Source organism: Anomaloglossus baeobatrachus, chromosome 2 (genome assembly GCF_048569485.1).
Source record: "Anomaloglossus baeobatrachus isolate aAnoBae1 chromosome 2, aAnoBae1.hap1, whole genome shotgun sequence".
Classification (NCBI taxonomy): Eukaryota; Metazoa; Chordata; class Amphibia; order Anura; family Aromobatidae; genus Anomaloglossus; species Anomaloglossus baeobatrachus.
The window spans coordinates 651,815,332-651,832,479 of NC_134354.1; the positions used below are offsets into that span (position 1 = coordinate 651,815,332).

The 17,148-nt window shown below is 41.5% G+C and overlaps 1 protein-coding gene across 1 annotated transcript; it reads right to left on the reverse strand.

The window, feature by feature from the left end:
• Positions 1 to 1,125: 1,125 nt before the first annotated feature.
• MIP (major intrinsic protein of lens fiber) lies at positions 1,126 to 16,876 on the reverse strand. The gene is made up of 4 exons (XM_075334438.1): positions 16,517 to 16,876; positions 2,233 to 2,397; positions 1,467 to 1,547; positions 1,126 to 1,311 (listed from the first exon to the last, which is right to left on the reverse strand). Exons 1-4 carry the CDS (start codon positions 16,874 to 16,876, stop codon positions 1,126 to 1,128), a joined length of 792 nt encoding a protein of 263 aa, XP_075190553.1.
• Between the last annotated feature and the right edge of the window lie 272 nt (positions 16,877 to 17,148).

A 17,148-nucleotide genomic window follows, 5' to 3' on the forward strand; every position in this document is an offset into this window, starting at 1 on the left:
TTGAAAAGGTCGTATCGCCATGTGATAAGACCCAGCTAAATAGATAAATCTAGAGTGAAATCCAATTTGAAAAGACACACCTACTTACCAAAAGATTTGTGTTTATAATCAAACCAAGTATTATTAAGTATATTAATCAAGTATAATTAAACACATCGTTAACTCATAAAAGTCCTCATAAAGATGAAATCTCTATGGTGAAAATATCAGCATCAGGGAAATAGTTTAAAAAAAAAAAAAAGAAAGATGACGAAATTAAAAAGACAAAAGGCTGAGGGACCTATGGAAACTGGGACAATCAACGAAACGTTTCCAGTTTGACAAAGGGAAGATTGCTATAAATATTATAAGAATTGTGAAAGTAATATGCATTTTCCTTTCTGCCCATTAATTGCACTCTGCCTGGAAATCAAGATTTTAATTTTGAATACAAGGGAAACAATGCCAGGGATATAATAAGTATAAGCTATGGGAGAAACATCTTGACTGTTACAAGATGTCTGCAGAATGTTTAATGGAACTCACTGTAAAATAAGGTTTTGGCCAAACATTTTTCTCTACCCTCTTAAAAAAAGAACACAAAAAGAAAACATTTCCTTAAACTAGCAAGTAAAAGTAAAACGCAGTATAAAGAAAATAATTTGTCTGAGATGTACAGCAGCATCAAAGGCGCAGTTAGGAAGGTGGGTGGAAAGTTTGATGGGGACGTTTGTTAACGGGTAGTTAGATATCGATAGGCGGCAATTAAGAGATGCATTACTATGCAATGTCCACCTAAATGCTACATTTTTTTTTCTAACAGGGACAAAATATCCCTTGGGTTCAAGCAATAAATATCCTTCTGTGGGATATATATGCTATATCAATTGCCCCTGAGTTGTATGGCCCCTTCAAACAACTCCACTTTCTTTTCCTCCATCTCCACTTTGATAGTAAAGCACATTAACTGTTCTTTCCTGTTTATACCTTAACACAATACCCACAGCCTGGTAAGAAAAGAAACATCTTTCAAAGTTTAACCCGACCCCCAACACACTTCCCATGACGGATATTACGCTAACTATGCCCAAATTGTGTGCATGTGTGATGCTTGTGTGCTGCTATGTAACGGTGCAGTTTGTTAATTTATAGCGATTGTGTTTTTAACTCTATAGGCTCGCCCGTTGCTTCTTGTTGGCCTTCAGGCTCAGCGGGCCTTGCTCCTTTAAGGATTGAAAGTCTCTCAGAAAGCCCTCTCATTCTTGGAAAGAGAATGAAGTCGTACACTAGACCTCCGAGTGCTCCACCTATGATAGGACCAACCCAGTAGACCTGTAACAGGAAAGAGGAAAAAGGCAATTATGCATTTTGAACTGATGATTTAGTTTTTGCTCAATACAAAATAAAATGAACTGATCACTGATGTTATTTTTTAATCAATAACATATTGATAATGTAAACTAAATAAATGTCTAATCATGTCCTACCCAATGGTTGGTGAAATTTCTAGTGAGTACAGCTGGGGCAAATGATCTTGCAGGATTCATACCGGCTCCAGTATAGTAAAGCTGAAGAGAAATAACATTTTAGATAAGAATAGGCTCTTTAGCAATTAAAACTACTTATCAGCTCAGAATATTTAAGGTGCCAATGAGCAATACTTTATACCGAATCAGTGCTTTTTGTAGTTCGTTACTCACCATTGTAATGTTGTTAAGGGTTCACATATAACAATTTTACCATTATTTTACCATTTTTAAAAAAAACACCGCAAAAAAAAATATTGTCTTATTAAAGCTACTTTTGTAGTCAAAGGGAATAAAATACATTATCAGGTAACTAAATAATAAGTTATAATGTAATTTCTACATAACATTATGTGATAGGTTATCAATGTCAATTGAGTTACACTTTCGCCACTCCTTTCTAACAGCTGTTTATAGGGGCCATTGCACTTGGGCAAATACTGCTGCCTTTTTATTGTTTACATTGCTTTATATATCAGAAAGCTGTATACTTTGTAGCAGCACCACTTGGATTTGCAACACCTTCAACAGCTTATTGATATTACAATTTTGATAGTCTATCATAAAGATGAACTGGAAATACTATGTGACGGCTATCCCATGATTCACCTTCCAACATGATCGTGAGATACTGTTTGTAAATATAAGTCAGACTTATTATACATTTGTTATAATGAAATTATTAACAGTTCTAGTACTATATGTGATGTTTATTACAACCACTTACCCCAAAGAGGTGTCCCAAGGTAAGGGAGAATCCAATAGCCAAGGATACAGAGCCAAGTCGTCCATTCCTCCTCTCATCATAGGTGGCAAAAATACAAAGCACAAATTGCAAGGTGAGAAATATCTCCACTGTTGTTGCCTGTCCAAGGCTCACACCTGGATGAAGCTATGTTGGAAGAAGTAAGAACAATATTATAATCTTGCTACAAATCTATCCAGACTAGTACATGTATTCCTGCTGTTCTAGCATCTGTTCATATCTGCCTTGGCATCTCTGTGTTAAGCCTAACAGGTTTGGTGGGAAAACCTTTGCAACATGCAACACTATTCTTCCTATTAAAAGGGGGACACCATGAAAGACCACATTAAAAGTCAATAAGGTTAGTCAGATAAACTGCTGAAATTTGTCTTGCAATCTTCATTTAAAACTGCTTTCCCCCATGGTTGTTGTAGCATTTTGTTTTCCTTTACTATGTTTGTCATAAGATATATAAGATATATTACAAAGTTTCTTAATTTTCAAATACTATTGATTTATTCAAAGTTTGGTGAAATATCCGTGACTCTTTAAAATGAGTACTTTATGAGTGAGTGTTAAATAGTGATTTTTAGATTAATAATTTTATTCGTATGGAAAGCCTCACAGACATACAAGTTACAATGGGTTTTCAGAAACAGACTACAACTCCAGTGTGCAAATGAGTATTTTGGGAACTTTGGCTAAAACCCCTGCCTTGAAATGACTCAAGCTGTCATGTTAATGACTTAAATGTTAGCTACGAGACTCAAATAGATTCAGAGATCAAGAGAAACATGACGGTTAAGCGGGCTTTACACACTGCAACATCCCTAGCATTTGCTGGCGATGTCGAGCGCGATAGCACCCGCCCCTGTCTTACGGCCGATATGTGGTGATCGCTGCCGTAGTGAACATTATCGCTACGGCAGCGTCACACGCACATACCTGCTCTGCGACGTCGCCTTGGCTGGCGAACAGCCTCCTTTCTAAGGGGGCGGTTCGTGTGGCGCCACAGCGACGTCACACGGCAGCCGTTCAATAGAAGTGGAGGGGCGGAGATGAGCGGGACATAACATCCCGCCCATCTCCTTCCTTCCGCATTGCCGGTGGAGACAGGTAAGGAGATGTTCGTCGCTCCTGCGGTGTCACACACAGCGATGTGTGGTGCCGCATGAGCGATTAACAACATCGCTAATAAGCAGAAAACGATTTTTTGTTTCAGGAAGACCTCTCCGCGGCAAACGATTTTGACCGCTTTTGCGATCGTTTAAGGTCACTCATAAGTGTCACACACTGCAATATCGTTAATGACGCCGGATGTGCATCACAAACACCGTGACCCCGACGATAATTCATTAACGATATCACAGCGTGTAAAGCCCGATATAGACTAAAAACAAAATTTTCTATGGAAGCCAATAATATGTTTACTACAATTAAGCATAATGTTTTAGACTAAAGTGATAACTATGAATGGGTACAAGCAAGCTATATCTTTCATGTTAGTTGACAAAACATTTAGTATATAAGTCAACTAGAAGTAGGAAAAGTATAGAATCTCTGAGGATTCTCCTAGAGGAACTTCCTAGAACGGTGGAGAAACTCACAACTGCTCCTATGAGAACAACTGCTATATGTACGATTGCAAAAAGACTTTGACTTTATATTTGTTTTTCAATAACAAACATTATTTTCCTGCTCAAAGAACTATTTTTAATTTTTCATTATTTATGCCATATAAATAAACCCATTTGTTCTATCCAAGTTTTTTTCCTTCCTGTACCGCACCGCAGACTCTTTCTTCATAAATAAGAAAGGCTATTTTTAACAGTGAGTAAACACATGGCCTCATATGAGTCCAAGTGTTTTCATGAGCCAAACTCCTCTTATGCTCAATGATACACAACCTGCATCTTGTGCAGCAGTAAGAGCAAAGGTAGACGAAAAGGGCGCCTTCAGCTCTACTCTATACCTAAAGCTTGTCTGTCTCTGCAACAGATTTGACAGAGAAGAGAATTGGCATAGCTATTAAAATGAACCTGAAAGACAATTTCCAGCAACCAGTTCAATGACATAGAAAATGGGATGGGAAACTCTAATGGGTTAAACACTACCTTAAAGTAAAGGTTGCAGCAGGAACAGAGCTGGGTATATCAGCTATACTCTTACCATTCATCTTGTTGGTGCATTGGCAGTGAGCACAAAATCATTCTGATGGCTATAACCATCAAGCTTAGCTAAAGGGGTTAATATAAAAGTGATAGTTTATCTCTCTTTATCTTCTGATATATAATTGAGATAGTTTGTTAGTAGGTTCCACTGAGAATTTAGATAAAGATTATGCAAACTAAGATATTTCTGGATCTCTGACCTATGTTTCACGCCTGAAACACACATCCGTGAAACACGTACGTGTTTGGTCCGTTTCCGTGTATACCGGAGCCACGGGCAAACGTGCACCAATGCTATTTAATGTTTGAGGACACATGTGCGTTTTTCATTAAGGTCCATGTGCGGGCTACGTTTGTGTCGCCGTTTTGCACGGAAGCATGTCTGTTTTCATCACGGAACATGCACACATGGACCCAATGAAAGTCAATGGGTCTGTGCGCACGCCTAAGTGACACGGACGCATCTCTGTATGCTCCTTGTACATTTTGTGCTTTTTTCATTTGATGTCGGGGTTTTGTTTTTTTTCTGTGTCGTTCTCTCCCTCAGTCCGTAGGTCGGTCGGTCTCTCTCTATGTCTGTCGGTCGGTCTCTCTGTATTATCTGTCCCTCTCGCTGTCTGTCGGTCAGTTCCCCCCCTCTCATACTTACCGTTCCCCGATCTCGGACGCGGCGCTGCACTGCTGTTATAAAAGCTCCGGCGGCTTTTACTATTTTGAAAAAGCCGGCCGCTCATTAAACAATCTCGTATTCCCTGCTTTCCCCGCCCACCGGCAAATATCATTGGTTGCAGTGAGACAAGCCCACACTCCGAGTGACAGCTGTCTAACTGCAACCAATCACAGCCGCTGGTGGGCGTGTCACTATGGAGCAGAGAAATAAATAATTAAAAAAAATGGCGTGCGGTCCCCCCCAATTTTAATACCAGCCAGATAAAGCCATACGGCTGCAGGCTGGTATTCTCAGGATGGGGAGCCCCACGTTATGGGGAGCCCCCAACCTAACAATATCAGCCAGCAGCCGCCCAGAATTGCCGCATCCATTTGCTGCGACAGTTCTGGGACTATACCCAGCTCTTCCCGATTTGCCCTGGTGCGTTGACAATCAGGGTAATGAGTTAATGGCAGCCCATAGCTGCCACTAAATCCTAGATTAATCATGTCAGGCGTCTCCCCGAGATACCTTTCATGAGTAATCTGTAAATTACAGTAAATAAACACACACACCTGAAAAAAATCCTTTATTTGCAATAAAAACCACTAACAAATACCCTCAATCACCACTTTATTCGGCCCGAAAAAGCCCTCCATCCACGGAGTTCCAGCGTCGCTTCCAGCTCTCCTACATGGAGGTGACAGGAGCTACAGAAGACACCGCCGCTCCAGACAGCCCCATGCAGCAACTGAAGGCAGCCGCGCGATCAGCGATGATGTCACAGAGGTTACTTGTGGCCACCGCTGGATCATACAACTGTGACAGCAAGTCGCCCGAGTGACAGCGATGAAGTCACAGGTGAGTTGCTATCACAGTTGTATGATCCAGCGGTGTCCGCGAGTTACCTGACTGACGTTAGCGCTGATCGCGTGACTCTCTTCAGTTGCTGCGTGGAGCTGTCAGGAGCGGCGGTGTCTTCTGCAGCTCCTGTCACCTCCATGTAGCAGAGCTGGAAGCAACGCTGGAACTCCGTGGATTACGCCGGACATGGAGGGCTTTTTCGGGCTGAATAAAGTGGTGATTAAGGGTATTTGTTAGTGGTTTTTATTGCAAATAAAGGATTTTTTCAAGTGTGTGTGTTTATTTACTGTAATTTACAGATTACTCATGGAAGGTATCTCGGGGAGACACCTGACATGATTAATCTAGGATTTAGTGGCAGCTATGGGCTGCCATTAACTCCTTATTACCCTGATTGTCAACGTACCAGGGAAAATCGGGAAGAGCCGGGTACAGTCCCAGAACTGTCGCAGCAAATGGATGCGGCAATTCTGGGTGGCTGCTGGCTGATATTGTTAGGCTGGGGGCTCCCCATAACGTGGGGCTCCCCATCCTGAGAATACCAGCCTGCAGCCGTATGGCTTTATCTGGCTGGTATTAAAATTAGGGGGGACCACACGCCGGTTTTTTAATTATTTATTTATTTCTCTGCTCCATAGTGACACGCCCACCGGCGGCTGTGATTGGTTGCAGTTAGACAGCTGTCACTCAGCGTGTGGGCGTGTCTCACTGCAATCAATCATATTTTCCGGTGGGTGGGGCAGCAGGGAATACGAGATTGTTTAATGAGCGGCCGGCTTATTCAAAATAATAAAAGCCGCCAGAGCAGTGTGAATGCCGTGCAGCGCCATGCTGGTGATCGGGAATCGGTGAGTATGAGAGAGGGCTGCTCACTTCCGTCACTCGGGGAATTAGCGGTCACCGGTGAATCCTTCACGAGTGACCGCTAATCATTACGCGGCACACAGACAGAGCCGCAGCATGACAATGAATTCGGGTGAAGTTCACCCGAGTTCATTCTCATCGCGCAACTCTGTCTACTGTCAGTCGACATGTAGTCATGACATTTTGCATCACACACGCAACATTTCTCACGGAAAACACAAACACATGTCAGTTAAGTTTCACACGCACACACGGACATTTCACACCCACAAAGGCAAGCATACGGGATACACACGCAGGCCACACATACCATAAAAACGGACCTAGAAAACGGAAAACGGACCCGAAATACGACCCGTATTACACACACGTGGTTTTCAAGGACGTGTGTTTCACGCCTAAGGGGAACCTGTCACCAGTTTTTTACCCTATAAGCTGCAGCCACCACCACTGGGCTCTTATATACAGCATTCTAACATGCTGTATATAAAAGCCCAGGCCTCTGGGTATAATCTAAAAAACACTTTATAATACTCACCTAGAAGGTCACTCCGGTGCACAATGGTCGGATGGGTAGCGCCATTCTCCGGGACTGGCACCTCCTCTTTCAGCCATCGTGGTCTTCCTTATTCTGAAGCTGCAGTGCATGACGAGTCTACGTCATACACACTCGCCGATCCTGCGCAGGCACACTACAATACTTTGGGTGGCTCAGTGGTTAGCATTGCAGTCTGGGGTCCTGGGTTCAAATCCCACCAAGGACAACATCTGCAAGGAGTTTGTATGTTCTCCCCGTGTTTGCGTGGGTTTCCTCCGGGTACTCCGGTTTCCTCCCACACTCCAAAAAGATACTGATAGGGAACCTAGATTGTGAGCCCTAACGGGGACAGTGTTGCCATTGTATGTAAAGCGCTGTGGAATTAACAGCGCTATATAAATGAATAAATAATAATAATAATCTGCTCTGAGCATGGCAGATCAAAGTGCGCCTGCGCAGGACCTCAATGCCGGCGCGTGTGTATGACATAGATGCGTCATGCACCGCGGCTTCAGAATAAGGAAGACCAAGATGGCCGAAAGGGGAGGCGCCGGTCCCGGAGAACGGTGCCACCCATCCGACCGTTGTGCACCGGAGCGACCTTCTAGGTGAGTATTATAAAATGTTTTTTATGTTTTACCCAGTGAAAGGTTTTCTCAAGTTTAGAAGTTATTCGCTATCTTGCTCGCAGTCCGACTGCTAGGACCGCCCTGATACTGGAGTAGGTGTGCAAATGGTTGCCTACAGCTCCATTCCTAGCTGTCCACCCTCAATGATGGGTAAATTATCCTCTATCACATGAATAGGGCTTAACTTGCGATATTTAGATAATCTTATTAAACAGGTTGTTCAGGATTACAGTAATTTTTATTTGCCCATAGCTTGGAGACGAAATAATAAACACCAATACTGACACTGGCCAAGTCCAATGCCTCCTCTACTTCAACACGAAAGAAGTGATACTGTGAACTGTGTGCACAAAGGGGTTACAATGGTTTGACCTTTTGAATTTTATGCCCATTATCTCACCATCCACTACAGCTTCGAAGATGAGACTGCCTTCATTTTATTGACAATCATCTTTGCTATCTCATACATAAATTTGACCTGTAACTATTTAGCATATGATTAGTTATGTAGATTCTTGTCATGTTACTGCATTGTTACTGTTTTGCTCCATAAAATCTAAATTTTAATTTGTATTCTTTTGTTAGTATTTTGTAAATCCACCTTTGGCTTTCAACACTGCCTGAATCCTTCTGAGCATGCTGTTGATTAGAATCAAGCATGTTTCGACGGAAATCTGATCCCAGGTGTCTTCTACACGTTCCCAATGCTGGTGCATACTGTTCGAATTACTTGGGTATGTATACAGATTTTTCTTATACTCTACTCACAATGTTCGATTGGGTTGAGGTCTGGGGACTATGCAGGCCAATCCAGCACCTCTACTTCATTGTCACTGAACCATTTCTTCTCCAGTCTTGAGTTATACTTCGAGTAGTTGTACTGCTGGAACTCTATTTCGTACTTTTTATACCCATAGTACTCGAGTGTATGAAGTAATTTGTGTTGTAGGATACTCACATATTTCTCAGCATTGAGACTACCATTGATCCTTGTTAAGTATCCAAAGATTTTGGATGTGAAATAACTGCATATCATCAGGTTTCCTCCAGTGAACTTGACAGTTCTTTCAATTTCTCAATCCTTTAGTCCTATTTTTCCCTTGTTTCTTCCGGACTCATTTACACCCATCAGAGCCTAGTCTATTGACTTTCATTTCATCGCTCCTAATCGCCTTTTTCCAGTTTTCTACTGTCCAATTTTAATACTTCTTTGCAAACTCAAGCCAACGGTTCTTATGATGATATATAAGTACAGGCTTATTCACCTATTTTTGGGCCACCTTTCCAGACTTGAGTAACGTGGGTCACACAAGGCTTGCATGGACATCTGTGATCTCATTATTACGAAGCATACGAGCTGCCTCCATTGTCGTGTTTTTCACACCAGAACTGATAGATCTTATGATGAGCCGACTTGTGACGCCGATATTTTGCCTGGACGTCCACCTCTTGACTTTTAAATAGATGGACAGACATCATATCTTATTTTTCCAACTGTCATGGCACTCACATGATGCAGTTTGGCAATTTTCTTGGCCGAGAGAACCCTATCAATGGGCTGGATGATGCTGTACCTCTTTTCTTGGGAAATCTTCTTCATGGCTGTTCCTCACTTCACACTAGTGACTTTCGCTTGGGGATCAATCTAATAATGCCCTGAGCTATTAGGGAATGTGAGAACAGGTTGTAATTTATAGTATACAGGAAGAAAACGATTTTTCAAATACTAGGAGCAAAACAGTAACAATGCAGTAGCATGGCAAGAATCGGCATAACACATCATATGTTAAATAGCTGAAAGTCAAATTTATGTATGAGATAGCAAAGATGATTGTCAATAAAATGTAGGCAGTCTCATCTTCGAAGCTGTAGTGGATGGTGAGATAATGGGCATAAAATTCAAAAGGTCAAACCATTGTAACCCCTTTGTGCACACAGTTCACAGTATCACTTCTCCTTTCGTGTTGAAGTAGAGGAGGCATTGGACTTGGCCAGTGTCATTAATGTGCACCACTCATTAAATGTCGGCACAATTGTCTCCCTTAATGCCCCAGACTGGTCTGTTTAATCAGTGTAATGCAGCAAGACAAGTTGAATCTGATGTGCATAATGCATATCACATTCAGCTTCCTGTTATGGAGAGAACTGTGAAGCAATCCATAACTGCACAGTTCTCTCTCTCTCTCCCTGCCTGGCAATGATCTGTATGGTCAGAAAAAGGCAGGAAGAAAAGCTGATCGTGATGTGCACAAATTAGTTGTATTACTGAAATTTTTGGGAAGGAGAGACTTAGAAAATGTGGACAAAGGCTAAGCCAGGCTAACATCTACCTGGAACTACAGCATGCTCTGGTCATTGTTGTTTAACTAGTTATCTTCTGCTATCAGTCTCTGATAGCGGCATTTAAATAGCATTGCCACTGACTTCCAGAAGCTCCCCATGATAGTATTGCAGGGAACAAATGGGTTCTTATGGCAGTTGGGGGAGTGCTAAAGGCTCTGATCACCCTTGGGCATCCTATGAAGCTCAGCCTTTGCATGAAATTCATAGGAGAATGTATATTTCACTATTTTGTAAGTGCAAAAATTGAAAATTGCCATGTCAGAAACTGATTAAATCAGATTTTTGTGTTTTAAATGGTTGTTTTTTAAGCTGTATGCACATTTTTTATATATAGCATTCTGTATTTGATATAAAAATTTAAAATCTTGTAATTTTCACATTGGCAACTGGAGATATTCTACGCTCATATTTGCTATTTCAAGAAATCAACATTTATATTAGCAACAATAGAGTCAGACCCTACATTTTGTATTAAAATATCTAAAAAGAGTGTGTAGAAAGGTCATTGTGAAGGGAGCAGGGGAAGCTGTGTTATCCTGTATTATCAGCTCTGCTGCCTATCGTAATGCTGTCTGTAATGATAGTGAGACTGGTGAAAATTCTTGCTGAAAAGACAGAACATAGGATTTTAAAATAACCCCACCAGTGGAAATGAATATTAATTTTTATTTATTTATATTTTATTTTTTTTTAACATGGCCATTTTATTTAAAAAGAAAACCCAAAACATTGCAACATGAAAACTTGATTTAAACATTAGATTATTTTCTGATGAAACAGTCTCTTTAAGACATGGCTTAAACCTCAAGTGACCTGTAACCCTGGCATAACTCACTGCAGCATTCATTTAAAGAGAACCTGGCCCAATTAAAATACTATGCTATCTGCAGAGGTAATGTTATGGAACAGGATAAGCTCAGCAAAATAATATTAATAATAATAATCTTTATTTCTATAGCGCCAACATATTCCACAGCGCTTTACAATGATTTAAAGATTTATGAGAAAAGACTTAGTAGAATGTGTTTTCATAATATAAACCTCTGCTCTTTGTAGAATTTTTGGTTCAGTGGGCGGCCCTATCAGTGACTGACAGCTATCTCAGTATACACACATATGCAAAGAAAACTGTCAATCATTGATAGGCCCGCCCAGTGGACCAAAAATTCCAAAAACAGCAGACGATTGAATGATAAATACACGTTAAAACGAATCCTTTTTCACAAAACGGTATACAATTGTTTGGCTTCTTCTGCGCTCTATCGCTATGTGCACACGTTGCAGATTTGGTTGCAGGCAATCTTCACTCAAATCTGCATGTTCTGGCAGGAAAAACACTGCGGAAAAAAAACGTGCAACTTTGACGCCCTTTTTTTGCCACAATTTGTGGCTTTTTATGTGTTTTTTTTCATTGCTTTCTCATAGACTTTGCTGGTATCAGGATATCCTTACAGATTTCTGAAAATATGCAAGAAAAAACGCAGCATGTGCACACAGCCTAGCAGTACCTGCAGATTGGAATGCATTTTCATGGTGACAGGATGATCCTAAGGCTATGTTCACACACTGCATCTTTTACTGCATTTTTGGTGCATTTTTGACGTCCCAAAGATGCACCTAAATGCATGCATTTCCTTCTCCCAGCAAAGTCTATGAGATTTCTATTTTGCTGTCTACACAGTGCATCTGTTTTTGGCTGCATCTTGGCTGCGTTTTTGAAGATGCAGCCAAGATGCAGCATGTCAATTCTGTTTGCGTCTTGTCCATGCATTTCGGAGGACTGGCATATCAATCCCCTGCTGACTTGAGGTCGGTGGGGGATTGATCCCTGGTAACTGGTTGATGCTGGTTCTCATAAAGTCAATGGGGACCAGAATCTGGCGCAAAGGGGTAGGACCAAGTACTTCATAGAATAGGACTGCCCACTGTGAAGTTCAGACCGAACTGAAGTGAGCCATGTGCTCAGCAGTGACATCACTCAGGTTAGCCGTGGTCACAGCATGGCCACGGCCTTCATCTGTGACAGCAAATTGCCTGAGTGACGTCCCGCTGATCGCGCGGTAACTTGAGTCACGGCATGATTTGCGGTCACAGGTGGAGAACTACAGCTGTGGCCGCGGGTGACCTTAGTGATGTCACCACTTATCGAGCGGCTCACTTCACTTGCTCCGTAGAGCTCACAGCAGGCAGTCTTGTTCTATGGCGCTCGCTGTGAGCTTCAGATATGTAGCAGTGCTGGAAGCATCGTGGGACCTCATGTGGATTATGTCAGACTTGGAGGGGTGTTTGGGGGTTAATAAAGTGATGATGAGGGTGCTTTTTTGTCTTTTATTTCAAATAAAGGGTTTTGGGGTGTTTTTGTTTATTTACTTTGACTTTCAGATTAATAATGGGGGGTGTCTCATATATGCTTGCCATCACTAAGCTAGGGCTTAGTAGCAGCTGTGGGCTGTTATTAACCCCTTATTACCCTGATTGCCACCGTCTTTTTGCTGAGTTTCTGGAGAAGAAACTGTGAGGAAACTCAACGTTTTGGAGGAGAATGTGGAGCTTTTCTGCTCCAAAAAATCCTTAAAGGTAGAGTCTCGCTGTTTTTTATTTTTGTATTAATAATAGTGATTATGAAATCAAGTATTTTTAATACAAAAATAAACACACTGTTTATTTAGTTTTTATTTAATTCTAGTATTACTGAAGCACTGGGGGTTGCCATCTTGGATTTGGTGTTTGTAACGACAGTTACTCACCTCCTTTATGGCAGCCCTTGTGCATAGAGAGCAGTGGTCAGGATCCGACCCCATAAACTAACATAGAGTAGGCGTCTGCTGTGACCTGGAAGCTCCCGATGGGCTGTCCAGATCACAGCAGAGGGACGGAGATCAGCGCCGTCTTTGTGGAACTTCCCCCCGTCACCTGCCGGGATGGGTGAGTACCGGTACGCTACTCCCCCCGCCGCCGGTGCTGCTCCCCAGCCCCCACCGCCCCAGCTACCACCAACTACCCTGCTTGTGTGTGCTCACCGGCCTCTGCTCTTAGCCGCTCAGTGGGGCAGTGCGGTATACCGTGCATGAGTACCGGTATGGTGTCCTCCATCACCGTCGCTGCTCCCCAGCCCCCACCGGTCCGTCCCTGCCACCACCAACCCCCCGCATTCCTACTGCCGCTGCTCCCCCACTTGTGTGTGCTCACCCCGGCCTCTCCTCCTAGCAGCTCGGTGGGGCAGCGCGGTATACAGTAAATCTCTCTGCTTGTGTCAGTCTGCATAACGTTTCTTCTCTCGACACATACACAGGAATAGCCTGCAGAGCGTTGCTCCTGACATATGACACAGGAGGAGCGACGCTCTGCAAGCTATATATCCCTATGAATGTGTGGTTTCCACTCACTGACAGCAAGCAGAGATGTGGGGGAATGTTTCTATTCACTGACAACAAGCACAGATGATGAGAAATGTTTCCACTTATCCTTTTGGAAACACCCAGATTTGGAGGGGGAGGTGACATCACACACAGGCGAGCATATCCTGCCCACTTTTACTGCAGCTCTAATGTGAGATATTTCTACAATGGGATTTCTGTAGGATTTCAGCAGCTGCTCCCCCTAGTGTTTAAGAGTGGAAAATATCAAACTTTTCTTTTTTTATATTTTTCTCAATTAAAAACAAATAATAATGTGTAAACATAACAACAAAACATTAATACTTTATATTTTTTCAGTTATTAAGAAAAAAAAATTGGATGACACCTTCCCTTTAACTAAACTTCGTGTGTACATACTCTTTCACATTCTCTACAGTAGCAAGAAGATCTTTTTAAGACTATTTGTTAAATTTCAATTTTGACACTTAGCAAATGAACAAGAAAAAAAAATTCAGTAGAAGTGTGTGCATAAAAACAAAGATGTGTGAGTAATATCATTAAGAAAAGCTATCATCTACCTCTTCACAACTTTCCTGTAATCAAATAGGCCCTCATATTGTATTTAAACTGTTGCAGAGGATTATATGGCCTCTTACTATCAAACACCATTGAATACCATGATATTGTTTACACATAAATAATTATTTTTCACATGTAAACCATCTACCGTATATCCAGACACATGTAAGTATCCTGATTACTGGATTTAAAGTCCAATCTCCTCAGAAAACATGTGAAGGTAGATATGTTCAGATAGGAAATACTATCCATCCTATACCTTCCAGGGTTTAATTCTAGGATGGAAGACACACTCCCAGTTATTTTTTTTTTATTCATTAAATGTGTATATATGCATGTAATGTAGTATGAGTCTCTAGGATCCAGCTCCATTTTTCTGTGCTTCTCAATTATGTCACCTCTCATCAGAATTTCAGGTCACACAGAGAGCAGACTGATCCGTAAGGCTCTTTTACAATGAAAGCCTATGCAGCATCATAACGAGACTCTAAAGACTTTCATTGAAAAATTGACTTCCGGCTCATGCATAGCGTACAGAACACGCTGACCAGCCAAACCTGTGGTAACGTCACAGAGCAGCAGAGCAGACTGGTGTTAGAAAGCAGAGACAGAGGTGGTAGGTGAATATAATATCACACTCATACTACTTTACATGCATGTACACACATTTAATGAGTAAAAACAATAGTGGGAGTACTTCTTTTAAATACTATCAATATGGGATTTATCTAAAAACGTTTGGATGTAGCTAAGGATAAAGATACCCATTGTCATCATTTATCACTATCGATGTTTACAATGCAGCATTGATCTTTACTATAGGACTTTACATGTATCAAAAGGTCTGTGCAGAGAAAACAAGACGCCCATTAAATATTAAAATGCAAGTAACAAATTGACTGATATACACATACATCCGCACAGTTCATATCAGGTAAACAGTAGTAAATAGGAGTGCAAGGGTTGCTGAAACTATATATATATATATATATATATATATATATATATATATATATATATATAAAAACAGTAGTGCTGAGCGAGCACTACCATGCTCGAGTGCCTGGTATTCGTAATGAGTAGTCATGAGCAACCACTATCATGCTCAAGTGCTTGGTGCTCGGGTGCTTGGTACTCGTAATGACTTGTGTTGAGTGAGCACTACCATGCTTGGGAGCTCGGTACTCATAAAGAGCATTTGGATGCTCGGATGGGCTCAACTCGAGTACTGAGTATAATGGAAGTCAATTGGAACCTCGAACATTTTTCTGGAAGATCTTCCTAAAAAAAATGCGAGTTCCCCATTGACTTCCAGTATACTCTGTACTCAAATCGAGCCCGTCCAAGTGTCCAACCGCTCATTACAAGTACTGAGCACCCTGTTATCACTAATAAACAGGTAAAATTTGGGAACTGTATATCAGTAGGTAGGAGGCAGTACGTGGAAATCCAAAGGATAAATTGTAAACACACATCTCCGTCATTACATGTAATCGCACAGATGTGACTACAGATTTTCTGCCTAGGGTCTGTATATTATGAAGCTTGACCATGCCATGTGCTCATACTTTGTAATTCTATCTTACAATTGTAGAGTGCAGCACCTATAAAGCCTTATAACCTTGCAATGTCACTTCACTATTCCCATGTCACACTCACAAGGTCCTGATTGCAAGATTTGGTTGCAGTTCTCTAAAAAGCTGTTGGGCAGCAATGATTTCACTTTCCCAAATAAATAGCTGTTTTACTGGGTTAAGCTGTATTCTTACTAGCTTCAAAGCCTATGTTCATAGCAAAGCCATGCTAGCTATGCTGGATTTATACATAGATACTGGTGAATCCTGGTGAATCCTAAGCATTCTTGAAGGGATTATGGGGGTATCTGGTAATAATATTGTAAATCCAGATAGTAACCCAGATGGATCTAAAAGATGCTATTTGGTAAATTAAAGAAAAAAATTGCTTAGGATTCAATTCTCTTATATGCCAAATAAGCTTGCTGGAGCCAAGTGTGTGTAATATGGGGTCCTAGTGCGATATTGGCATCAATTGGAGCAGGTACAACTAAAATGTCTTGGTTATTGTGTGGAGATAGTTTTTAAAGTGTCTTAATAAAATGCAGACAAATGCCAAAATTGTGCAAATTCTAACTCCTGTGACTCATTCTGTGTATGATAGCAGAAATAAAAGCACCTTGTATTACATATTGCACATGAAAACACTGCAGAAACTTAGCACTTTTTGTTAAACCTTTTTAGACAAGTATTTACCGTGTTAAGAGCCATGTTGCCACGGATTGCTGCAGGAGTGACACCATACAGAACGGCAGCTCCAGCCACCGCTCCCAGCAGTTGTGCTGCAATGTAAAAAATGGCACGGAAAAGGGACATCTGAGAGCCGATGAGGAAGGCGAAGGTGACAGCTGGGTTAATATGAGCTCCGCTGACATGGCCAACAGATTGGACCATAGTGGCCAGAATCAGACCAAATGATAATGCTATGAGCAAAACATTAGCTGGCCCAGCAGCCCACTTTAGAGATGCCCCCAAGCCAAAAAAAACATAAAACATGGTAGCAAAGAATTCTGCAAAAACTGCTCTCCAAAAGGAGAAGGAGCGGAATTCCCACATGATTGCAGGTTGTATGTAAGGAGCAGGGAGAGAGAAATGGGCCAAGGGTAAAGTTACAGAAATGCTGGGAGATGCCCCAACTTTTTCTGGAAGTGTTTCTTTCGAGCAATAGAAAAGGGTTAAAAAAAAAATGTAAACTTACAAAGAGAAACTATATACGTTAAAAAAAACCCAACAAACTACTCAAAAAAAAAAGCTACGTACAAAGTAACTGTTCCAAACTCCCAACTGCTGTGGATACTTCCCCCCCAACCTGTTTATAGAGTGGCGGG